Source organism: Lates calcarifer, unplaced genomic scaffold (assembly GCF_001640805.2).
Source record: "Lates calcarifer isolate ASB-BC8 unplaced genomic scaffold, TLL_Latcal_v3 scaffold_20_43, whole genome shotgun sequence".
Lineage (NCBI taxonomy): Eukaryota > Metazoa > Chordata > Actinopteri > Centropomidae > Lates > Lates calcarifer.
Window position 1 is genome coordinate 206,962 of NW_026118149.1, and position 25,186 is coordinate 232,147.

The window sequence follows — 25,186 nt, forward strand, 5'->3', positions numbered from 1 at the left end:
TCGCAAAGCGTTTCGTTGTCATGGTGACGGAGAAACGTTCAGAGGCAGGAAGCGACGGTTTAACGGAGAGTTTAACGGACTTTACACCGACAGACGGAGTTTAACTCAGACACCGGAGACCGCTCAGCAGAACACCCCGAACCCCCGTTCCGGTCCCGGTGATCCGGACCCGTTAGCAGTCGGCTAATTACCGTTAGCATGTGTGAGAGCAGAGAGGTACCGAGCGGGAAGGTGTACCGGCAGCTGTTTGACGCTCAGGTGGGTCAAACACACAGAATGACGGCGTTAACCCGGGTCAGACCAGCAGGTGACAGGTGTTTAAGGTCAGGTGGACAACATGAAGGTTCTCAGGAAACTCTGGAGCCTGTTGGCGGCCATTTTACTTCCCGCCATCAGTGAATTTAAACTGTGACCCAGAACCTGGTTTTAGTTCAGATGTTAGTTCTGCAGATTTTCACCAGGTTAACCTCCAGACAGCCCTGGTCCTGGTCCTCGTCCTGGTCTTGGCTTAGCGTCTGTGTTTTAAATAAAGTTTTGTTTTCCAGTGGTCTGACCAGCTGACAACAGATTCCAATCAAACTGATTGATTATTGGTGACTATACCGATGTGGTCTTAATGTGTTTGTTTGTTTGTTTGTAGGCTCAGCTGTCCAGGTCTCTGCTCGCTGGACAGACAGACTGTCAGTCTGCTGAGGACAACAACACACACTGCAGCACCAGCAGGTAGAGAGATAGTCTCTCTCTCTCTCTCTCTCTCTCTCTCTCTCTCTCTCTCTCCCTCTCTCTCTCTCTGTCTCTCTCTCTCTCTCTCTCTCTCTCTCTCTCTCTCTCTCTGAGTGAGTGTGTCTTGGAGTGTGAGTGGAGGAGTTGGATGAAATTTATATATATATATGTATTTTCTCTCTTTCTGTTTCTTTTTCCTGTATTATTTTTGGTGGTGTGTGTTGATGAATGCAGGTGTGTTAGTTTAGTTTTGCTGTGGTTGGTTTCTCTCAGTTAGTTTAGTGTTTGTTTGTTTGTCCTTTGTTTGTCAGCCTCGCTCTGAGGAGCTGAGCATGGCGTCCAGCAGCGCCTCCTCCAGGCTGACAGGAAGCACGGTATTAAACCCGGAGCTGGCTCTCCGTGCAGTGTGGAGGAGGTAGCACTGGCTGTGGGGGAAATAATCGGGCACGGCTCTGTGAATCCGCTGCCCGTATGAACAGCGCGGTGGTTCTGTTCCTGGAAAAGGTAGAACAGGTGAACAGGTTGGTGGAGACAGGCATCACGGTGAATGGGATGTTTGAGCCGGTGATCCCACTGACGCAGCCGGCCACAAAAATCACTTTGTCAAACGTGCCACCTTTTATAAGTGATGAGTTCCTGATAAAAGAACTATCGAGACATGGGAGGGTGGTGTCTCCGATAAGGAAGGTGTTATCAGGCTGTAAGTCTCCCCTGCTGAGACACGTGGTGTCTCACCGCAGGCAGCTCTTCATGCTGCTCAACAACAAGGATGAAGAGTTTGATTACCGCTTCCGAGTCTGTGTGGACGACTTTGATTATATTCTGTTTGCAACATCATCCTCTGTGAAATGCTTTGGATGTGGTGAAGAGGGACATTTAATCAAGGCCTGTCCTAACCATGGCCCCCCTGCCTGCCTGGGTGTGGCTGCCACTAGGCCATCTGCTCCGGCGGCGGGGCAGGCGGTGGCTGCCGCCACTGCTGCTGCCGTCAGCCGACCCGTTCCGGCGGCGCGGCGTGCGGCTGCGGTGACCGGTGCCGCGGGGCGAGGGAAAGATGCAGGAGCTGCAGAGAAACAACAGGCTGCAGAGATGCAGAGCCAGGCTGCAAAGAGCACTGAGGTGAGTGGTGAGGAGAGCAGGTGAACTAGAAGAGGTAGGTGAACCAGGTGAGGTGGAAGAGGCAGGTGAGGCTGTAGGTGAGTTGTTTTTAAGCACAGAATCAGTGCTGTTAAAATGTGTAGGATTTTACCAGTTGGTTTTACGGATCATTCCTTGGTTTTATGTAACGTTTTTATCAGAAACATTTTACATAAAAGCGCCTATTGGCATTTTAACTCTGTTTTAACTGTCGACAAACCTTTCAAAGAGGCTTTAAGCTGGTTTTGGAATAATTTTAGACAGAAGAAAAAGGAGTTTGTCAGTCTGAGGCAGTGGTGGGACCATGGAAAGGTTCAAATTAAACTTTTATGTCAGCAGCACACGCTCAATGTCACACAAGACATCTCCAGATCTATCAGAGATCTGGAGACTGATATTGTGGATCTCGAGTGTGTGAGTGACTCCACAGGAAATCGAGGATATATTGAAATCCTCAAGACTAAAAAGATGGCATTAGCCAACCTGCTGGACACTAAAGTACAGGGTGCACTGGTCCGGTCCCGGGTTCAGAACATCACAGAGATGGATGCTCCATCGAGTTTCTACTTTGGACTAGAGAAGAGACAAGGGCAGAGGAGACAGATCCACTCTCTACTCTCTGAGACGGGACAAGAGCTGACAGAGCCAGGCCTGATAAGGAGAAGGGCTGTTGACTTTTATACCTCTTTGTTTAAAAGTGAGTTTAAGGGAAATGAGGAACTGATGGAGGAGGTCTGTGGTGGACTTCCTCAGGTGTCCAGTGAGGCTAACTCACAACTCGACAGCCCACTGACTCTACCTGAGCTGTACACTGCTCTGCAGAGTATGCAGGGGCGAAAGGCTCCAGGCATCGACGGCCTCACTGTAGAGTTTTACAAAGCCTTCTGGGACATCTTGGCTCATGACATTTTAGATGTTTTTAATGAGAGCCTGGTGTCAGGGTCACTGCCTCTGTCATGTCGCAGAGCCATCATCACCCTCCTGCCCAAGAAAGGCAACTTACAGGATATCAGGAACTGGCGTCCTGTCTCTCTCCTCTGCACCGACTACAAGATTCTGTCCAAAGCTCTGGCCAATCGGCTGAGAGGAACCATGGAGCAGATCCTCCACCGGGACCAGACGTACTGTGTGCCCGGCAGGTTTATGGTAGATAATATCTACCTCATTCGGGACGTTTTGGAGGTCTCCAGTTCATTAGGGTTCATTAGGGTTCTAACCCTAACCCTAACTCTAACACTGGATTGATCTCATTAGATCAGGAAAAGGCTTTTGACCGCGTTGAACACGGCTTCCTCTGGAAGGTCATGGAGAGGGTTGGGTTCAGCGCTGGTCTCATAGCAAAGATCAAGGTGTTGTACAGTGACATTGAGAGTGTGCTGAAGTTTAATGGTGGTCTGTGTGCTCCTTTTAGAGGCATAGAGGCGTCCGGCAGGGCTGTGCTCTGTCTGGGATGCTCTATGCACTCTCCCTGGAACCCCTCCTACAAAAGATAAGGTCATCTGTTCGAGGCCTGATTTTACCTGGTTTTAACAGCAGTGTGGTTTTATCTGCTTACGCTGACGATGTTGTTGTTTTTATCAAAGATCAACAAGACGTGTGTGTTGTAAACTCTGTGATTGAGAAGTTTTCTGTTGTGTCGGCTGCGAGGGTGAACTGGAGGAAGAGTGAAGCCCTTGCTGTTGGTGAGTGGCGTGAGGGCCTCCCTGTTCTCCCTCAGAGCCTCACATGGAAAAGGGGGGGTTTAAAATATCTTGGTGTTTATATAGGAAACAGCGACATCGAAAAGAAAAACTGGGAGAACATCATAGAGAAAGTGGATAATAAACTGGCTAAGTGGAGGAGGATCCACACACAGATGTCTTTTAGAGGGAGGCCAGCAGGACAGCCACCTTCAGGCTCCAGTTTATTCAGAGGTATCTGACTGGACCTGAGGATCTGGTGTGGAGAGACGTGGCCAGCTGCATACTCAGGCGTGTTAATAACCTGGGGCTGGATGCTGCTCTGTTTTTAACTGATTCTAAGTTTTTAAAGTGTGACTCTCTGTACTGGTTGTTGAAGGAGCCTTTAATCTGTGGAGCCAAACTGGACATGTGCTGCAGCACCGTGCCTGGGCTGATGGGGGCGCTGTGCAGCTCAAAAATGTTTTGCCTGAAGCAGCTGGTAGAAGCAGCAGGACCGGCGCTCATGGACAGCCCAGCTCTGAGCTCTGTGCTGGGACTGCGCTCTGTCCGTCTGACGCAGAGGAGCCTGGAGCTCTGGAAGAAGAGGCTGACAGAGAAGGACAGAGTCCTGCTCCTCAAACACAGCAGGGGAGAAGCTGAGCCGGACCCCACAGACCCGTACCCAGAGATCCACCTGTGCCCTGGGTTCATAGAGCTCAGCGGCCCCCTACTGAAGCGCACTGACAAAAAAACACTAAGCCTGCACAAGGCCGACAAAAAAACTCTGTACACAAGTTGTGTAAAAACTATTTTCAAAACACGGCTGTGTGACAGAGCAGAGTGTGTGTGGACTGAGAGGCTGGGCGGGCTGAGCCCACAGTGGAGAACACTTTATAAACCTCCTGTGAAAAAGAGAACCGGAGATCTCCAGTGGAGGATTTTACATGGTGCTATTGCAACCAATGCCTTTTTATCTGTTATTGATCCCAGTGTTGTGAATGAGTGCCCATTCTGTGGATTGACTGAAAACATCTTTCATGTTTTTACTGAGTGCAGGAGACTGGCAGAGATTTTTAACGTTTTAACTCGTGTTTTTAACCTGTTTGGTGTTGTTTTTACTGCCCCTGATTTTATTTGTGGAGTTGGTTTTAAGAAAACAGAAAAAGCAAAGTGTCAACTTCTGAACTTTTTAATTGGTGAAGCCAAAATGTCAATCTACCTGACTCGTAGAGACAAACTACAGGGTGGGCTGATTACTGACGCTGTGACCCTGTGGAAGCTCAACGTGAAGACTGAGGCTGGAGTTCAGCTTCCACAGGATCACAGGGAATATAGATGTTTGAACAGCAAACAAAAATCTCTCTCTCTCTCTCTCTCTCTCTCTCTCTCTCTCTCTCTCTCTCTCTCTCTGTGTCTGTCTGTCTCTCAGGTTGTTGTGTTCATCGTCCAGCAGGGAGCAGCAGCAGGTGGATGATGATGATGATGACATTGATGATGTCATCAGACTTCCTGACACCGTGGGTTCGTATCATGTTGAGTTGCACTGACACAAACTGAGCGAGGTCAGAGGTCAGGTGGCGTTTAATGTCTCAGCCAATCATGGAGCAGCTCCTGTCTCTCTCTCTTTCAGTGGTCGATCGTCTGAGCTCTGACATCATCGAACGCCTGACGATGAAAAAACTAGAAAAACATAAAGAAGCTATGAAACGGTTCGATACTGAACTGATGCAACTGACCCAGGTAGACTATACACACCTGAGGTGGTATACACAGGTATAACACACCTGAGGTGGTATACATGCAGGTATAACACACCTGTGGACTCGATCTGATTTATGTGTCATCCTGTCAGGTGTGTGAGACTCAGGTGAGGACCATCAGTCAGGAGCTGCTGTCCTTCCTGCAGGAGGTGGACCTCAAATTGGACACCTTGAGGGACAGAATGGAACAGATGGAACACCTGGATCTGCAGGTAAACATGAACACCTGGAACACACCTGTCTGTGACACTCAGCTTGTTAGGTTAGATTCTTTAACACTTTAAATCAGCTTGTGAGCTTCAGTATCAGTAACAGTGTTGTGTCGTGTCATGTCTCGTTATGTTGTTGTGTCTTGTGTTGCATCGTGTCGTTGTGTCTTGTCGTGTTGTGTCGTGTCGTTGGTGTGGTGTGGTGTAGGAGGTGTGTGGTCTCTGGGAGCAGGTGGAGAAGGAGGTGAAGCTGAAGAAGACCAGAATCATGGAGCTGACCCACAGACTGACTGAATCTGAGGCTCAGAGAACAGATGAGGTCAGAGAATAAACCACAGTTTAATATAAACACAGAGAGACTGACTCTGAGTCTGAGTCTGATCCACTCTGACCTGAACTAACTGAGTCTGAGTGAAACAGAACTAGGATCAGTGATAGAGCCTGTTTCTCTGCAGATCAGAGCTGTGCTCAAGAAATACTGCTACCTGCTGGAGAAGATCAGCTTCCTGCTTCCACCTGACGTCCACAGACTGATCCACACTGAGGCCACAGTAAGAGACTGCAACCTCTGTCCTCTAACATCTGTCCTCTAACCTCTAACCTCTGGCCTCTGACCTCTGACCTCTGTCCTGTGTGTCAGATGCTGAATCAGTCTCTGCTGGCGAACCGTCGCAGCGCAGCTCGCCTGCTGCTGCTCCTCCAGGAGGAGAACCTGCAGCAGGAGTCGCTCCTCCGTCTGCACTGGGAGGACTGTCTGAGCCGCTGGAGGAGGAGCAGGGTCAACAAGGTCATAGACCGCTTCAGGTATGAGTAGGAACAGGTCCTAACAGGTCATAGACAGGTCCTAACAGAACTGGTTCAGGATCAGTGGTGTCTGTGTTGTAGGAGTCTCTGCAGCAGGGATGAGGATCAGCAGCTGATCTCAGTTCAGCAGATGAAACAAACTCAGCGAGATCTGACAGAACAACGTCAGGACCTCATCAACAGGATCAGGTAACTGCACAGACCTCAGAACTCGGTCTGGTCTAGGTCTCAGCCTGGACCTGGACTGAACTCTGTCTCTGGTTCAGTCGTCCTCTGTGTCGTGTTGGTATCTGACCTTCAGTGCTGCTTGTCCAATCACGGCCAGTCTCTGTGTTTTAGCTCTCTGGTCCCGCCCACCTGCTCCACTGCTCTGGTCTCTGATTGGTTCAACCAGCTGTCTGCTGTCAATCAACAGATCGGTACCTGTCCTCATTTCTCTGATGTTAACGTCAACATTATCAGGAGGGAAACAGGAAGTCACTCAGAGAGTGTGTGTGTGTCTGTGTGTGTGTTTGTGCAGACAGTGTTCACGCTGACTCCCTCCATCAGCTGCGGTGTTGTTATGAACAGGTGTGGCAGAATGGACTGTCTGAGGTGGAGCTCTGTAAGGTAAAGTCTCACCTGTCAGCTGCTGTGTTTCCTGTGTGGAGTCCAGGTTGTTGACTGTCGTCTCCTCCTGCAGGAGGCGCTCTCAGCTCTGCAGCTGTCGGAGGAGGAGGTGAATGACATCGTCAGCTCTCAGCTCCTCCCGCTGATTGGACGAAACCAGCGTCAGGATGAAGAGCGATTGGCTGCTTTAGACGTCAGTCACACACTGATCAGTTTATGACCTCTCTCTCTCTACCTGTCTGTCTCTCCACCTGTCTGTTTCTCTATCTGTCTGTCTCTCCACCTGTCTGTTTCTCTACCTGTCTGTCTCTCCACCTGTCTTTCTCTCTACTTGTCTCTCTCTCCACCTGTCTCTCTTTCTTTCTACCTGTCTGTCTCTCCATCTGTCTCTCTCTCTACCTGTCTGTCTCCACTTGTCTCTCTTTCTTTCCACCTGTCTTTCTCTCTACCTGTCTCTCTTTCTTTCTACCTGTCTGTCTCTCTGTGTACAGGTGTGCAGTGATTCTGTGTCCCGTCACGCTCGCAGCCTCAGCAGGTGTGTGTTTGTTGTGATGCGAGCAGCAGCGTTGCTATGGGAGACTCACAACTGCAGGTTACAGAGCAGAGAAGAAGAAGTCCAGAGACACCTGGATGACCTGCGACACTCGCAGCAACGACACCTACAGGTGCGTCTTTTACTCAGTTACCTCACCCGAGAGGGGGCGGGGCTTGTGAGGGTAGGAGCATCTCCCATCATGCTTTGCTGCTGTGTTGTCAGAGGAAAAAGGTGCGCCTGGACGACCTGTTGGGCGGGCTCCGTCAGGAGAGCAGCGAGGACGCTCTGAAGACGTCTCTGGACAGAGCAGTCCTCTACCTGCAGGACGTCAAACACAGGTGAGTCAGGACACAGGCTGATACTAATACTAACACTGAGGTCACATTGTCAGTGCAGGGATCAGCCCCTCAGGTGGAACACCTGCTGTTCACATCAACAGAAAACACTGATCTGCAGTCAGTTATAAACACAGCAGCCAGCTGGTGGAGCAGCACACACAGCTGTTAAACTGACCTGTGTGTGTGTGTGTGTGTGTGTGTGTCTGTGTGTGTATATGTGTAGCTGCAGACAGTGCGTCTCTGATCAGTGGGAGGCGTTGGATCGTCTCCCCTCTCTTCTCCTGGAGGAGCTCCTCTCCTACAGCAGCAGCCTCAGCTCCTTCTACCGACTCGGACACACCTACACACCGGTAACCACGGCAACACCAACCTCCCCCCACGGTCACATGACGTCAACGTCTCCACCACTAAGCTTCCAACTGGTCATTTCATTTAGCTCTGAGCTCTTCTACAAAAGCCTTTCTTCTTAGAAAGTTAGTGAGAGTTTGAAAGAGCGTGAGTAGAAACACAACGAGGCTGTAAAGGTGGACTGGTGAGTAGATGGGTTTTCATGTTAACGTCCCCGACAACCTCTGTAGTCTCATTTAGACACTCGTTAGCAACCGCCTTTTTTAAGACACGTAAAAGCTTCAAACATCAGGAGTGGGGGATTTACTGACCCATTTTATGTCGGAGAATAAAACCTGAAAATGTCTTGAGCTTGTGTTAAAACCACAGACCTTATTTCAGACATTTAACCAGAAACACACTGACAAGTGCTAACATGCTAACATGCTAACTGACTTCCTGGTTTCAGGATCAGTCAAATTATTGATGAGTCACTGAAAAAATCATCTTCCTCCTCAGAGTCCAGAAGAACTGCAGAACCTCCACCTGTCACCTACCAACACCACAGACCCCGGTCAGTCCCTGTAGATGTCTGTCTGTCTGTCTGTCCCTGTGTGTGTGTGTACCTGTCTCCCTCTCTCAGTCTAACCCGTCTGTCTGTTCAGAGACTGACGTTGAAGGTGAGACTCAGAGACCAGAGGAGGTGAAGGAGAATCGTCCTATCAGCTGTCAGAGTGGTACTGACCCCGCCCAGCCCCGTCAGGATTGGCTGACTGAGGTGAAGCTCTGATCAATATCTGATAAACAATGATCCACTTATTGATCCAGGTAGATCATGTGTGTGTGTGTGTCTGTCTGTGTGTGTGTATCTGTGTGTGTGTGTGTAGTCGGAGTCTTCTCTGCTGGATCTCTGTGACATCAGTAGCTCTGTGGAGTTTACATCATTGAGGGGCGTGGTCTACACTGGCCCCGCCTTCAGATGCCCCACCCCCAACCTGCAGCAGGAAACACACCTGACCCTATTTCCTGTGGAGCTGTTGACACGCGCTCTGAGCCGGACTCGAACTTTGTTCCTCGATCATCTGGAGCGGAGTTTCCCTGATGTCCTTGGCTTGGCCGTCGCCATGGTGACGGACAGGAAGGAAGCAGCGTGTTCGGAGCAGGAGCTCCAACTGCTGCAGCTGAACCCCCAACACATCCAGACCCACATCTACCAACCCCGCCTGGGTAACACACACATGTATCACAGAGTTTGTCCAGTAGGGGGCAGATCAGAGACTGATCATCTGTGTGACAGACATGACGAAGCCATGATGCTAACGTTTAGCTAAAAACAGGTACATCAGCAGCCTGACACTGACTGTGGTGGTTATTCCTGGTCTGTTGTTCTATTTAATAACCACTGTGGTGGCTGAGTCTTTAGCTCCACACAAAAAGAATCTGAAGTCCACAAAAGGACGTCCAAAAAATGTATATTTAATAAAAATTATAAATCAACACAGTATTCAAAATGCCAAAGCTTGACTAAGAATAAGAATTCTAAAGATAAACTAAAGATTCTCTGATGAAATAAAAGACAGGGATAGACATCGTCTGTGGCTGCCACACCCTGCAGGTAGCATCTTTATCAGTGTCCGTCCCTGGCTCCCGGCCACTAGATGGGGTAAACTCAAAAAACTAAAGAAGTATTAGAACTGATAAATCAAAACTTTGGCTCCTACACTGATGCTGCATTCAAGTTCCTTCTCTGAAGTCTGAATTTCTTAATTTCCAGTCAGATGTTTGAACCTGAACACCCCCTGAAGTTGGAAAGTCATAGCAACCCAAGCATAAGAATTCAAGATGGCTGCTCCTCACATCGATAGTAGTGAACACTCTGCTAACATTACAGTTTATAGCAGTTCAGTCTTGCAGCAAGTGAACGTGCTGATGTTAGCATTAGCTCAGAGCTAAGACCTGTTTGTCCTGTTGGTAAACAGAGTGAAGATCACTCAGACTATCTCTTTGGTTCTTCAGACTCTGTCTCTGTGTTGTAGCTGAGCTGCAGCTCCACCGGCAGCGTGTGGACGTTCACTGTGAGGAGGTGCTGGATGTGTTGACCTCCTGCAGGACGGAGCTCCAGGAGCTGCAGACCTCCATCAGCAGGAGGAACCAGGAGTTCACCGTCACTCTGTCCAACATGGAGGACAACGTCCTGACGGTTGACAGCAGCCGACGGTAACGACCAGTCTGCGGTCAGCTGACTGAGGTGAAGCCCTGACGAGTCTCTGATCACAGGTCTCTGTCTGTCTGCAGTCTGGAGGCTGTGAGCTCCACCCTGCAGGACTGTCTGGATCAACACATCAAACATACCCAGCGCTACCAAGCCAGCTACAGACAGATGGTTCAGACCAGACTGGAGGAGGTCAGACACAGAACAACACAGCTCCTCAACTCCTTCAGGTAACACCTGACACACCTGAAGTACCTGAGACACCTGCAACACCTGAGACACCTGAGAAACCTGAGAAACCTGCAATACCTGACACACCTGAAACACCTGAGACACCTGAAACACCTGCAACACCTGACACACCTGAAACACCTGAGACACCTGAGACACCTGACACACCTGACACACCTGAAATACCTGAGACACCTGACACACCTGAGACACCTGAAACACCTGACACACCTGGAGAACTCACCTGAAACAAGTTAAAATCTTAAACCTAGAGCTGTGTGTTTTCTCCTCCTCAGGCTGTTCAGTGAAGGTGGTGATTTTGCTCCTCAGGAGGTGAAGATGTTTCAGAGGAGGCTGAAGGACGAGACCAGACAGATCAGTGTGACAGAGGAGTCCATCTGCTCCGAGCTGGAGGCGTTTGAGTCCAAGAGTTTACAGCAGGTGAGACATTTAATGTCCAACAGTGACTTCAGGTTTCACAGGTGGACCTGCTCCATCACACTGCAGCAGTGTGGAGGTGATGTTTACCTGCTCCTCTCCGTCAGGTGAGGGAGGTGTCAGGTCGGTTCGAGGAGAAACTCAACTTCCTGAAGTCTGAGGTGAAATTCATGGAGAAGATCCAGAAAATGATCAGCAGCTCCCAGGTTCACATCAAGGCTGAGGTACCTGTCTGTCTGTCTGACCTGTCTGTCTGCCTGTACGTACCAGTCTGTCTCTATCTGTACCTGTCTGTCTGTCTGTCTCTATCTGTACCTGTCTGTCTCTCTGTCTCTGTCTGTACCTGTCTGTCTCTCTCCAGGCAGCCAGCAGTAATCAGCAACAGTCAGTGATCAGCAGCTGGTTGAAAGAAGTGAAGAACATGATGGAGAACACACAGGTACACACTGAACTACTATAGTACTGTAGTTGTACTGTAGTTGTACTGTAGTAGTACTGTTAGATCCAGCTGTAAAACCTGTTCCTCTTCTCTCTATCTGTCTGCAGGTGAGTCCAGACCAGGTGTGTTGTTTCCTGTCATCAGTCAGTGAGGACCTGAGGAGGCGGAGTCAGTACCTGGACTTGGTAGGTTACCTCCTCTAGACTACTGTAGTCCACATGGGAACCAGCTGGTCTACTCTGGACCACCTGCAGTTTACAGTCTACCTCGGGTCCTTGTGGACTAAACGAGTCTGTTATTTGTGTGTTGAGGACCCGGCCCTGCAGGTGGGTCTTGCTCCGTCAGCTCGTCCTCAGTCCAGGAAGCAGGTCCAGTCTGGTCCACCTCCCGGTTTACTGCAGCCAAGCAGGACAGGTGTGGACCTCCTGGATGATCCTGTAGTGGGCGTCATCAGGTCCCTGAACAGGTATGATCTGAATCCTCTGACTGACGGAGCTGATGGTGCTGAGGAGCTGACTGTCCCTCTGTCCTCATCAGGTTCAGTCTGATCCAGGAGGGTTCAGCAGGACCAGCAGAGACCGAGGAGAGAGAGAGAACAGCTGCAGGTAAACACCTGTCTGACCAGGTCTGACTGTTCTACTCCTGATCCTGTTGGTCTGACCACAGTCTGTGTCTGCAGGTCAGAGTCCGGTCCAGCGTCCTCACAGGTCCACTGAGTCTGTACTGAGGTACACACACACACACACACTAATATAATGTGAACCAGTACCAGACTGATTCTGGGCCTGGAGGGGGGTCTTCAGATGTCAGGTTCAGAATCTGAGACTGGACCCAGATCAGACCTAGACCAGGTTCCACCAGTTCTCAGTCAGACTGAAGCGGCCGCACGTTGTCCTGTTGACTGACATCTAGTGGCTACAGTGATTATTACACCAGTTCCTAAACCTGTGTGTGTGTGTGTGTGTGTGTCAGGGGCTGCAGGTCCATCAGGACTGAGAGGAGGTTCCAGATTTTTGGACCCAAACCAGAAACAGACCAGAACCCACAGTGAGTCCATCCTGATAATCTGACCTGGTCTGATGTGGACCTGGTCTGATGTGGACCTGGTCTGATGTGTGTGTGTTTCAGGTCCTTCCTGTCCTCTGTGAACTCTGTGCTGTGGAGAACCAATGACGTCCTGCTGCTGGCTGCAGAGGTAACTGTCTCGGGGGGTCAGGATCAGACCCATGTGGATCTGGTTTTCATAGTAAACCTGTAGAGGACTGGACTCTACAACACAGGAGTCTGACTCTGGTCCTGATGGGGTGAGGGACAGCTCAGTCACCTGACCTCCGATCAGACCTGTGACTCGTCTCCATGTCGTCCTTCAGGAGTTTTATCGGAGCGAGCGTCTCGGCAGGTTCCAGCTACTTCCTGACTCTCTGGACCAATGGGCTGACAGCACGCAGCAAAGGCTGCTGGGATACCAGGAACAGGCCAGGAGGTTTCTGAGCACGAGCAGAGAGGGTACACACACACACACACACACACACACACACACACACACACAAACAACTATACACTCTACCTGTCTCTCTCTCTCTGTCTCTCTCTACCTGTCTGTCTCTCAGACCTGGTGGACCAGCTGTCTGTCTTCCAGGACCTGGTGTGTTCGGCATCTTCAGTTCTGATCAGTAACCATGAGCGACGGCAGAGGGCGGAGCTAATGGAGGAGGTGGGTGGAGTCAGACAGAGGCTGGAGGAGACGGTGGCAACCAGCGAGCAGGAGAAGGTTTGTACCTGAGGACCGAGTTGTCCAGGTGAGTCTGTCCAGGTGAACGTGTCACAGTGTCTCTCTGGTTGTCAGGTGGTGAACGTGGGCGAGCTGCGAGCATCACTCAGAGACGACGAACTGCAGACACTGATCAGCAGAGAGGAGCTCCGGCAGCAGCATCTGCACAGCGCCACCTGCTGCTCACACCTGGAGCTGCAGGTGAGAGGAGGAGTCAGCCACGCACCTTTCCACAGCAGCACCTGTCTGACCCTGTGTGTGTGTTTTTGTTGTGTAGGAGTGTGTGCGAGCCCGGGGGGAGGAGTTTGTGACATCACTGGCATCTCTGACAGAGAAGCTGCTCCATCAGCTGGATGACCTGCTCACACCTACAGGTAACCTCCACCTGACCGATCACCTGACCTCCACCTGAATGTCTTCATGTGGGAACTATCAGCACCTGAACACAACACCTGGACCAACATCTGCTCACACACACCTACCTGTTTGACCTTTGACCTTTGACCTCTTCATATCCTTCAGTCTTCATATTTGTTTCCATAGAAACCGAGGAAACCATTGTTACCATGGAGACAGGAGCTGAACCAGGAACCTGCACAGGAAGGAGGTAACATCTGAGCTGATGTCACAGCTGTGATGTCAGCAGGTCAGAGATAGTCAAACAGAACTGTTGCTCCTTCACAATAAAAGCTTTTGTAGATTTCTAAAAGTGTGTAACAATACACACTGTGTGTGTGTGTGTGTGTGTGTGTGTGTGTGTGCGTGCGTGCGTGCGCGCGTGTCAGGACCTGGCCTGGTGTCTCGTACCTGTCCTCTGCTGACCCTCCGTCCTCTGCAACAACAGCAACCATCACCACATCCAGGTGCACCCTGGGACATCTGACTGTTATAGAGCAGAGAGACACTGCTGTGAAGGTACACATACACACACACACACAGACACACACAGACAAAAAATATGTGTTCACCTAATTTGTATATTAATTTGTGTGTGTGCGTGTCTCTGTCTCTGTGTGTGCGTGTGTGTGTGTGTTTGTGTGTCTCAGCGGTTCGAGCAGCTGATCAGGTCGGAGTTGTTACGTTCAAACAGCGACAAACGAAGACAACTGAGAGAAATACAGAGCTGGAACACACACTGGAGACAACAGATACACACACTGACACACACACACTGACACACACTGTGATGTCACCAGCTGTGATGTTTGTTAATAAACCACAGAAGAAGAAGAAACTCCTGCAGGTGTTTTATTTGTACTCGTCCAGCAGCAGGTGCCGGACCCTTGACCTCTGACCTTTGACCTCTGACCTATGTAGGTATGTAAATTTTTGTGTCCAACCAGGAGGATGTTCGGTGTCTGCATGGGTTGGTTCAGATCCTGATACCCTGAAGACAGTCTTGTTTTTGTTTTGTTTTTTTTTCGCTCACATGTTTTTTTCTAACTTTGCCAGTGTTGTTTAGCAAAGTGGTTTAATAAAGGGACTTTGAAAACCTCCTCCTCCTCCTCTGCTCCTCTCCTCTCTCCTCCTCCTCCTCTGCTCCTCTCCTCTCTCCTCCTCCTCCTCTGCTGCTCCTCTCCTCTCCTCCTCCTCCTCTGCTCCTCTCCTCTCCTCCTCCTCCTCTGCTCCTCTCCTCTCTCCTCCTCCTCCTCTGCTCCTCTCCTCTCCTCCTCCTCCTCTGCTCCTCTCCTCTCTCCTCCTCCTCCTCTGCTCCTCTCCTCTCTCCTCCTCCTCCTCCAAACTGGTCTGAAGTCAGTTCCACAGAAACCTAAAACAGGTCAGGTGAGCTGGCAGGGGGTGGGGGGTATTTCTGTGGAACTGCTTCAGACTTTGTACTTCTTCTACCAGGAAACAGTCTTCATCTGATCCAGATCACGGTCGCTGCTTTGACTGACGCCAACACACTGAGTGAGTTTATTATTCTCTGACTTTTTCTTTTATTCTGTTTTTACGTCTGACAGTTTATCTGATTTTACACTCAGACGTTTTATAAAATCTGATTCAGTTCTATGGATGAAAAGACGTTTACAGTCGTGCTGATGAGCTGCTGTTACACAGTGTGGAAGTAAAGTCCTGCACTCAGGTTTTTAGTCAGATTACAAAAGAATCAGCATCAGATTCTACTTAAAGTAAATGTACTCATGTGGCAGAATGTAACTTTCCTGTTCAGTTTATCTGCTGATTATATTCAGTTTTATTCACTAGAGTCTTTTTAGTAACTAAAGCTTTTATTCTGAAATGTGATGAAGTACAAGTACAAACATGGAATTACTCAAGTAAAGTACAAGTACCCAGAAAGTGTACTTCAGTTCTGTACTTGAGTAAATGTACTTAGTTACTCTCCTTCACTGCAGCTGATTAACTACAGACAGATTGTAGTCAACTCCTCCAGATTCCTGAAAGACACGAGCTGGGATCTCCCCCCTGGACTGGTCCAACAGGTTCCGGGACTCAGTGACACAAACTCCTGAACTTAAGAATTCAATATGGCTGCTCCTCACATCAGTAGTAGTGACCACTCTGCTAATGTTCCTGTTTATAGCAGTTTGTTTCACATGAAGTCCATTTAGTGTTTTAGTAACAGAACGACAAATTAAACTTCAAAATGTTTTTGACACAATAAAATCTGCTGAAAAACAAAGATGTCTCCTCCTCTGAGCAGATCTGATTCTCTGACAGAGCAACAACAACAACAAAGTCTTTTCTGTGAGCGTCCATGTTTATCTGACTTCTCAACTGGAACACCGTCAACGACCTCTGACCTCTGATGTAGATGGAACGAACCAAAACATTTAGCAGGACATGTCAGCAGACATCAGAGTTCAGTCGTGCTGAGTACTGTAGAGAACATTTGTTGGTTCATAATGTTTGTGCTTTATTGTTGTTTAAATGTAGGCTGTTTACTCTTTATATAAATGATCTTGTTTCTGTGGTATCTGAATGTAATATTCATCCATACACTGACACTGCATCCTCTATGGTAAGGTTGGGTGGTCTTCTCTCAGAAAGATATGACTTACACACATAATTATTTATTTATAAAGCCCTTATTGGTAAACAACATTCTTATATTTCATCCATGCTTGTCCAGGCCGCTGACTGGCTTAGTGTTATATGGTTGTTTAAAACGTGTCCGGTAGTTGTTCGGACAGAATTCTTGAATATTAACGGACATATTGGCCGTCAAAAAGTCTGGCATAAACTCTGTAAAATCTGCTGTTTACATGAATATTTTTTTCACCATTTGAATGATGGTTTATGATCTTATTCCACATGGCTGCAGCAGAAATATGAACGTTAAAGACAGAACCAGGTCACTCAGAACAGGACCAGCTGTAACATGGCCGATATATATCTTTCTCAGGATATGAGATGTTTGTTATATCACAGAGTGTTAGAAACAGCTAGTTTCTAACTGTCCCTCAGACTGACAGGATCCTCTGATTTTACCAGGACGCCACCATGACGGAGATGGACCTCATCAGCATCCTGGACGACCTGACCGACGACGAGTTCGAGAACTTCAAGTGGTACCTGAAACGTGAAACGGTGGACAACATCCAGCCCATCAAAGTGAACCAGCTGTCAAAGGCAGAGAGGCGGGATGCTGTGGATCTGATGGTGCAGAAATATGAATTTGTTCGAGCTCTGGGGGTGATGGAGATTATTTTAAAAAAGATCAACAGGAACGATCTGGTGAGGCAGTTACCGGCCGTCAGCTCAGGATCAGAAGGTCAGTCACTGGGTGCAGGGTTTTGTTTTTCTTACTCAACTGTTTTAATCACAAAGTTCTTAAAATATGTTTGAATATTTTCTTAAAATCCAAGCAGGTGTAACAGGATGAGAAACAAAGCTCAGGTTGTCAGCTGGTCAGAGTGTAGTTTTCTGTTTCAGCCACTAGATGGAGACAGAACTGAAAACCAGAAAAACAACAGACCTGAACAGAGCAGAGCTGAACCCATTGATCAATTCACTGATCAACAGAAAATCAATCAGCAACTAGTTTGATCATCAACAGTTTTAATCAAAAAAACAATCAGTAATGGTCAGAACTGCTGCTGCTCTGAGGCTGTTCAGTGGGAGAACCAGTCTTCAACACTGCAGCAGTTTCATTCAACATGTTTCCAGTGCAGCTGTTCACATCAGGTTCAGACCAGATGTTGATATTAACTCTATAAAACTACACAGATAAAGAAATCCTAACATACAATCAAAACCTGAAAGCAGCTGATTCCACTGACTAGTTCTTCTGTGTTAGAATCAGTTAGGTCAGTTCATGCAGAAGGGTCAGTATAGAAGAGTCACCCACCTCCTGGCAGTGGCCCAGGTTACAGACAGATTTCTAAACTCCTATATGTACCAGTAAGCTCCATGTGGGCCAAGGAACCTGACTCCACTATCAACCGACCTTGTACAGGAGCTCCTTGTAAGATTTCCAAATGGGCAGCAGCTTTAACTGACTCTCCATGATCCACCTGAAGACTCCATGACTGAAGAAAAGACACGTTGAAGCTCATCTGAACTTTGCTGCACAACATTTGGAGAAGCCTGTAGATCAGTGGGAGAATGTAGTGTGGTCAGACGAGTTTTGAAGTTTGAATGGAGCCGAGTGCAGGGAAATGTTTCCAAACAGACGGCAGAGGAGACTATCAGCTGGTTCCAGAGGAGGAGGTGAAGGTGATGGAGTGATCCTGTCAATCATCAGATTTAAACCCAACAGAACATGTGGAGGGAACTGAAGCTGAGGTTTTAGCAGCTCTTCTTCATACAGGACCAAGTATTCAATCATTCCCACTCACTGTGTTCAAAACTGAACCTTTTTATGGATTGATGTTAGGATTTCTTTATCTGTGTAGAGTTAATACCAACATCTGGTCTGAACTTGATGTGAACAGCTGCTCTGGAAACACAATGAAAACTGATTCTCTTTTTGTTGTCATTTCTATGAGTTCTCTGTTTGATGTGTCAGCTGCTGATTGAACACAGGTACTTTTCTTGTTCAGGTTCTGATCCTGGTCCTGGTCCTTGTCCATCAGGATCTCAGAGTGTCTCAGCAGAAGAGAAGCTGAAGTCTGTTCGGACTCAGTTTATCAGCAGAGTTTCTGAACCTGTTCTACAGAAGCTGCTGGATAAACTCCTGGAGCGTGGGGTGATAACTGATGATGAGATGGATTTATCAGGAACAGCGAAAAGGGCAGACAAAGCTCGAGTGGTGATGGACACGGTGCGAAGAAAAGGATCAGAGGCCAGTTCAGCTCTGATCTCTGCTCTCTGTGAAGAGGATCGATGGCTTTCAGCAGAGCTGAAGTTGATGTGAAGCAAGAGCAGAGTTTCTGTTTCTAAATCTTCAGTTTAAACTTTTCTGGTTCTTTCTGATCTGGGTTCATGTGGTTTAGTTTGATGCGGTCCAACAGTCTCTGGGCCTCATCATCTAGATCTGTGGTGTCATTGAACAATAAACTCACTCTGATCATATCTGAGCTGCTCTGTCCTGATTTTATCCTTTTTCAGTTTTAAAACAATAAAATGAGCGTCTGAAAAAAGAGTTGAGACTTTATTGAAAACCAGAAAATCAGAAAATCCCTGAATAAACTGAAACAGGGTCAGAACATGAAACTAATCTGATTGATTGGTTTGACTGTATGATCTATTAATAATAATAACTCCTGTTGTGTGACGCTGCCCTGTCATTTGTAGTGTCCAGGCCGTCTGATCAGAGTCCCACAGTGATGATGTGTTTCTGTAGTCCAGTCTCAAAGTTAGCATCAGCCTGGTTCCTGCACAAAAAGCCAGTGGGATTTTTTTCATTGTGTTTTGGATTATTCCAGAAAATAAACTGTGAGCAGCTAAAGTTTCTGATCCTTCAGGTTTAGTTCATCAAATAATCTTCACAGATGAACACCACTGTTCTGATTCACCAAATATACCTGACAACGTTCCAGCTGAGGGGAAATAAATAAATAAATACATGGATGAATTACATTTCTCCTGTAGCTGCAAACAACAACAGACATCAGTAATAACACAGGAGATTATACAGAACTGTAACACTGCACATGAAGCTGGAACATCTCAACACATCTACAGCTTGTGTGATGTCATTGGCTGCGACGTGTGTCGTCATCGGTCATGACCCTGTGGGAGGAGCTCAGAGAGGCGGAGAAACTAAGGAACCTCCAACGTGGTGAAAACACAACAAGCTCCTGAGTCTGTTTAAATCCCTGTTGTGTTTGTTTACAGTCACTTTAGAGACAGTTAGCATCTCTGTAACTCTGTTCTATCCTGGTCATTTTAACTCGGTTTATATCGCTCTGTCGTGTCGGTGTTTGTGTCTGTTTGTGGTCATGTTGTGTTATACTGTGTCTGTACCTGGCTGCTGTACACCTGAATGTCAGTGTTAGCATTAGCTTTATCTGTCTTTTTCCTTTTTCTCGTTTTTATTTGCGTGTGTTAAAGTGTGTTTGTGTTTGTGTGACATGAGCTGTGGACGGTGTTCAGCCTGTTCAGACTGTGATTATCACGTGGTTGTGGTCATGTTGTGTCCTTACTGTTTAACATCTGTTTATGTTCAGCTGCTGCTTTGTCTCTTTGTGGTTGTTGTTACTGCGTCTCGTAGTTCTGTGTCCTGATCATTTACGTTTCTTTGAGGTCATTTTGTGTTTCATTGTGGCAGTTCAGTATCTCATTGTGATTGTTGTGTCTTTGTAGATTAGTGGCAGTAATCTGTCCATAGCTATCAACTGACCCACAGTTGTGTATATAATCACTGTTTCAGGTGTTGTGCATGTCTTGATGTGCTGAATTATTAATGTCAGCGATCACTTTCATTTTTTTGGTTTAGTGTCACCGGAGTAGTTCAGCTGTAATGTTGAATATTTCTCTGTGTTTTCATGGTTAAACTGTTGATGAGGAATAGGTAGTAGTGTATTGATCATTTTCCTTAGTGTGTTTCTCTTTGATTTCCTCCAGGTGTCACCACTTCGTCCACAACATCGTCCACAATTGCTGAGACGTGTGATGGTCGGCGCAGTCTGGGGTCACCGATTTTACGGCATCGGCCGAGTTCATCGTCCACGATCACAGAATGAAGAAGTTCTTTGAGACCAGGACAGAGGCCTCCAGGTAATTCACAAACAGCTTAACATCAACTGTCCAACACAGAGCACTGACATTAAACTGCTGATGTTCAGTATTTGATCTTCAGTCTGAATAGCTCATTATTTGTCAAAAAATAGACTTAACCCATTAGTGAAGTTTATTTACATAGTTCATGTAAGAACAATTCAAAGAAAAAGAGGAATTTAAGGGTAAAGTGACTGTTACTGTAAAGTATTGGAAAGATAATGACCAGTTAGTTGTTAGAAAAACCTGGTTTTAAACAAATGTTCTATGAGTTTCAGCTGAATTCACAGAGAACAGATCAATAAAATATTTCTGAAACGTCATATCAACAATTTACTAATTTATAAAAAAATTTAATTATGAAACAAAGAGACACTTGAAGTGTCTCTCAAATGTCACAGAGCTAAACAAAAACCATGTAAGAGAAGTACTAACCTCAATAAAGTGTAATAATAGAAGTAATCTGCAATATAAAAATAATACAAGTGATGAAATAGTAATCTGTATTAATAGAAGTAATGTACTTTAGAAGTAATCAGTAATATCAGAAGAAATATGTAATAGTTACATGTTACTGTACAATAAAACAAGTTTGCAGTAATTGAATGTAGTTTGCATAACTAAAAGTTATCTGTTAATTTGGAAATAATATGGTAAAAATAAAGTAATGGTAAAAGTAATCAAAAATCCAAGGTTATACTTAAAGTAATCAGTAGTATAAAAGTGATGCAGAAGTAATAGTAATCAAAATCTCTAAAATGTCAGTTTAGTAAAGCATCAAAAATTTAAAAAAGGCCTAACATAGTAAAATATCATGAATGTAAAAACAATGTCATAGTAAGGCTTCAAAAAACCATCTATAAAATGTCATAGTATAGTAAGGCGTCAAAAATGGTCAAAAAAATTATACTGTCTCTCAAATATAAGAGCTAATTTGGAATATTACAAGCAAGAAGAATAGGAAAAGTTAACCGTAGTAATAAAGGCATTTGAGGGATAATTAAACTTTATTTTTCTTCTTTATGTTATTGGTAATAGAGTTTCAGGACTTGAAGCTTTGGACAGTTTATTTGACGAACAGGTTATTTCTCTGCAGGAGGACGAGGAGACTGCATCACCCGAGGAGGACAACAGAAGCAGTTAAATGTTGTTAAAGATGTTTAGAGATGTATAAGACTTTAATAAACATATGTATAAATGTATTCTGGAACAGAATCAATAAAGTTTTGCAGTTTCTTTTGAATTGAGTCTGTCTATTTTCATATGAATATCACAAAGATTATTCTGTTATGCAAAAATGCAGAAAAGTGGTTAAAAGCCATAACCCTAATCTCTGACTAAAATCCATAACCCTAACCCTAACCTGTGACTAAATGCTGTAACCCTAACCCTAATCTGTGACTAAAAACCATAACCCTAACCTGTGACTAAAAGCCATAACCCTAACCCTAACCTGTGACTAAAAGCCATAACCCTAACCTGTGACTAAAATCCATAACCCTAACCCTAACCTGTGACTAAAAGCCATAACCCTAACCCTAACCTGTGACTAAATACTGTAACCCTAACCCTAACCTGTGACTAAAAGCCATAACCCTAACCCTAATCTGTGACTAAAAACCATAACCCTAACCTGTGACTAAAAGCCGTAACCCTAACCCTAATCTGTGACTAAAATCCATAACCCTAACCCTAACCTGTGACTAAAAGCCATAACCCTAACCCTAACCTGTGACTAAAAGCCATAACCCTAACCTGTGACTAAAATCCATAACCCTAACCCTAACCTGTGACTAAAAGCCATAACCCTAACCCTAACCTGTGACTAAATACTGTAACCCTAACCCTAACCTGTGACTAAAAGCCATAACCCTAACCCTAATCTGTAACTAAAAACCATAACCCTAACCTGTGACTAAAAGCCGTAACCCTAACCCTAATCTGTGACTAAAAGCCATAACCCTAACCCTAACCTGTGACTAAAAGCCGTAACCCTAACCCTAACCTGTGACTAAAAGCCGTAACCCTAACCCTAACCTGTGACTAAAAGCCGTAACCATAACCCTAACCTGTGACTAAAATCCATAACCCTAACCCTAACCTGTGACTAAAATCCGTAACCCTAACCCTAATCTGTGACTAAAAACCATAACCCTAACCTGTGACTAAAAGCTGTAACCCTAACCCTAATCTGTGACTAAAAGCCGTAACCCTAACCCTAACCTGTGACTAAAAGCCGTAACCCTAACCCTAACCTGTGACTAAAAGCCATAACCCTAACCCTAACCTGTGACTAAAAGCCGTAACCCTAACCCTAACCTGTGACTAAAATCCATAACCCTAACCCTAATCTGTGACTAAAAGCCGTAACCCTAACCCTAACCTGTGACTAAAATCCATAACCCTAACCCTAATCTGTGACTAAAAGCCGTAACCCTAACCCTAACCTGTGACTAAAAGCCGTAACCATAACCCTAACCTGTGACTAAAATCCATAACCCTAACCCTAACCTGTGACTAAAATCCGTAACCCTAACCCTAATCTGTGACTAAAAACCATAACCCTAACCTGTGACTAAAAGCTGTAACCCTAACCCTAATCTGTGACTAAAAGCCGTAACCCTAACCCTAATCTGTGACTAAAAGCCGTAACCCTAACCCTAACCTGTGACTAAAAGCCGTAACCCTAACCCTAACCTGTGACTAAAAGCCATAACCCTAACCCTAACCTGTGACTAAAAGCCGTAACCCTAACCCTAACCTGTGACTAAAAGCCATAACCCTAACCCTAACCTGTGACTAAAAGCCGTAACCCTAACCCTAACCTGTGACTAAAATCCATAACCCTAACCCTAATCTGTGACTAAAAGCCGTAACCCTAACCCTAACCTGTGACTAAAATCCATAACCCTAACCCTAATCTGTGACTAAAAGCCGTAACCCTAACCCTAACCTGTGACTAAAAGCCGTAACCATAACCCTAACCTGTGACTAAAATCCATAACCCTAACCCTAACCTGTGACTAAAATCCGTAACCCTAACCCTAATCTGTGACTAAAAACCATAACCCTAACCTGTGACTAAAAGCTGTAACCCTAACCCTAATCTGTGACTAAAAGCCGTAACCCTAACCCTAATCTGTGACTAAAAGCCGTAACCCTAACCCTAACCTGTGACTAAAAGCCGTAACCCTAACCCTAACCTGTGACTAAAAGCCATAACCCTAACCCTAACCTGTGACTAAAAGCCGTAACCCTAACCCTAACCTGTGACTAAAATCCATAACCCTAACCCTAATCTGTGACTAAAAGCCGTAACCCTAACCCTAACCTGTGACTAAAATCCGTAACCCTAACCCTAATCTGTGACTAAAAACCATAACCCTAACCTGTGACTAAAAGCTGTAACCCTAACCCTAATCTGTGACTAAAAGCCGTAACCCTAACCCTAATCTGTGACTAAAAGCCGTAACCCTAACCCTAATCTGTGACTAAAAGCCATAACCCTAACCCTAATCTGTGACTAAAAGCCATAACCCTAACCCTAACCTGTGACTAAAAGCCGTAACCCTAACCCTAACCTGTGACTAAAATCCATAACCCTAACCCTAATCTGTGACTAAAAGCCGTAACCCTAACCCTAACCTGTGACTAAAATCCATAACCCTAACCCTAACCTGTGACTAAAAGCCGTAACCCTAACCCTAACCTGTGACTAAAAGCCGTAACCCTAACCTGTGACTAAAAGCCATAACCCTAACCCTAACCCTAACCTGTGACTAAAAGCCGTAACCCTAACCCTAACCTGTGGCTACAAGTGGCCTTGGACTAAAAGTATAAGTTCATACAATATTAAACAGAGCAACAAAATATTCAGGGTTCAGAAGTATTTATTTGAACAAATATCAAAATGAAATGACAAACTTGGTAACCTGACTGTAAACATACACAACAACAAAGCTCAAATAATACATCAAATCAAATCAACACAGACACTGGCAAAGTTACGTCCTGTCCCTGGAGAAGGTGTGATATACAACATAAGGTAAAGTTATGCCATTTGGTGCACTGCTTTGTAAAGTCCTGCTGCTACTGTCCTTGTCCATTAAACTGTCATGTTCTGGCTGTGTGGCTGAGGAGATCAGATCCTTCGTTGTTCTTGCAGAGTTGGTTACTCTTGGTGTCGGATGAGAAGAAGAGCTGAGAAATCTGTGGAACAAAGGGAGACATTTGGTTATTTCCTCAATTTTAAATGGACAAGCCGAAAACTATTACAACATTTTAATCACATTTTTACCCAAATGCCTTATTATGACATTTTTTGACGCCTTATAATAATAAGACGTTTTTATGAGACTTCAGATCAGTTACTGAACATAAACAGTTTGATGTCAGGGCTCTGTGTTGGTCTCAAAGAACTTCTTCACTGTACAAAGACTCTCTGTGATGGTGGACGAAGTGGTGACACCTGGAGGAAATCATAATGATCAATACACTACTACCTATTCCTCATCGACAGTTTAACCATGAAAACACAGAAATATTTGACATTAAACCTGAAACAGAACATTTAAGAAACATTAGAGGCTGTTTCAGAAAATGAGCTGTTTACTGTAACATATGAAAAAATTAAAAATGATCTTAAATCTTACATTAACTGTCAGTGGAGGAATCATTACTGTGAACTGCAAAATAATAACTTTTACTTCAGTAAATTTTTAGCACAGTTTTATCTAGTGGTTGTTTTAATTCCACTTCAATTCACAGGCAGAAAATTAACTGACAAGTATTGTGAGTTTCAGAAATTACTATAAGTGAATTGACAATTAATAGACATGATTAATCAGTTATTATTATATTCAACAGTAAA

General features: G+C 45.8%; 1 protein-coding gene across 5 annotated transcripts; it reads left to right on the forward strand.

Moving 5' to 3' along the window:
* Nucleotides 1-21: 21 nt before the first annotated feature.
* ccdc180 (coiled-coil domain containing 180) lies at nt 22-14,746 on the forward strand. 5 transcript variants are annotated; one of them, XM_018693139.2, is made up of 36 exons: nt 22-258; nt 641-723; nt 4,951-5,042; nt 5,152-5,261; nt 5,374-5,493; nt 5,699-5,809; nt 5,946-6,041; nt 6,131-6,294; nt 6,376-6,483; nt 6,634-6,713; nt 6,815-6,903; nt 6,977-7,096; nt 7,395-7,568; nt 7,661-7,776; nt 8,000-8,126; nt 8,623-8,677; nt 8,769-8,881; nt 8,991-9,330; nt 10,140-10,320; nt 10,399-10,545; nt 10,843-10,987; nt 11,092-11,208; nt 11,346-11,423; nt 11,531-11,608; nt 11,735-11,889; nt 11,961-12,028; nt 12,103-12,151; nt 12,396-12,470; nt 12,552-12,618; nt 12,794-12,929; nt 13,034-13,194; nt 13,270-13,395; nt 13,472-13,568; nt 13,738-13,801; nt 13,980-14,109; nt 14,241-14,746. In XM_018693139.2, the coding sequence occupies exons 1-36, from the start codon at nt 199-201 to the stop codon at nt 14,367-14,369; spliced, it is 4,161 nt and encodes a 1,386-aa protein (XP_018548655.1). In that variant the 5' UTR covers nt 22-198; the 3' UTR covers nt 14,370-14,746. The 5 variants fall into 5 exon arrangements, 4 of the variants coding, with proteins under 4 accessions (XP_018548655.1, XP_050925442.1, XP_050925443.1 ...); XM_051069485.1 differs by having other exon boundaries at nt 13,034-13,137; XM_051069486.1 differs by having other exon boundaries at nt 6,977-7,012.
* The last annotated feature ends 10,440 nt before the right edge of the window (nt 14,747-25,186 follow it).

Bases quoted from the DNA above. Each gene is read 5' to 3' on its own strand.
- ccdc180 (XM_018693139.2), top strand. From the start codon at position 199: ATGTGTGAGAGCAGAGAGGTACCGAGCGGGAAGGTGTACCGGCAGCTG. The intron at 5,494-5,698 runs GTAAACATGAAC...GGTGTGGTGTAG, and splicing joins TGGAACACCTGGATCTGCAG to GAGGTGTGTGGTCTCTGGGA. The intron at 5,810-5,945 runs GTCAGAGAATAA...GTTTCTCTGCAG, and splicing joins AGGCTCAGAGAACAGATGAG to ATCAGAGCTGTGCTCAAGAA.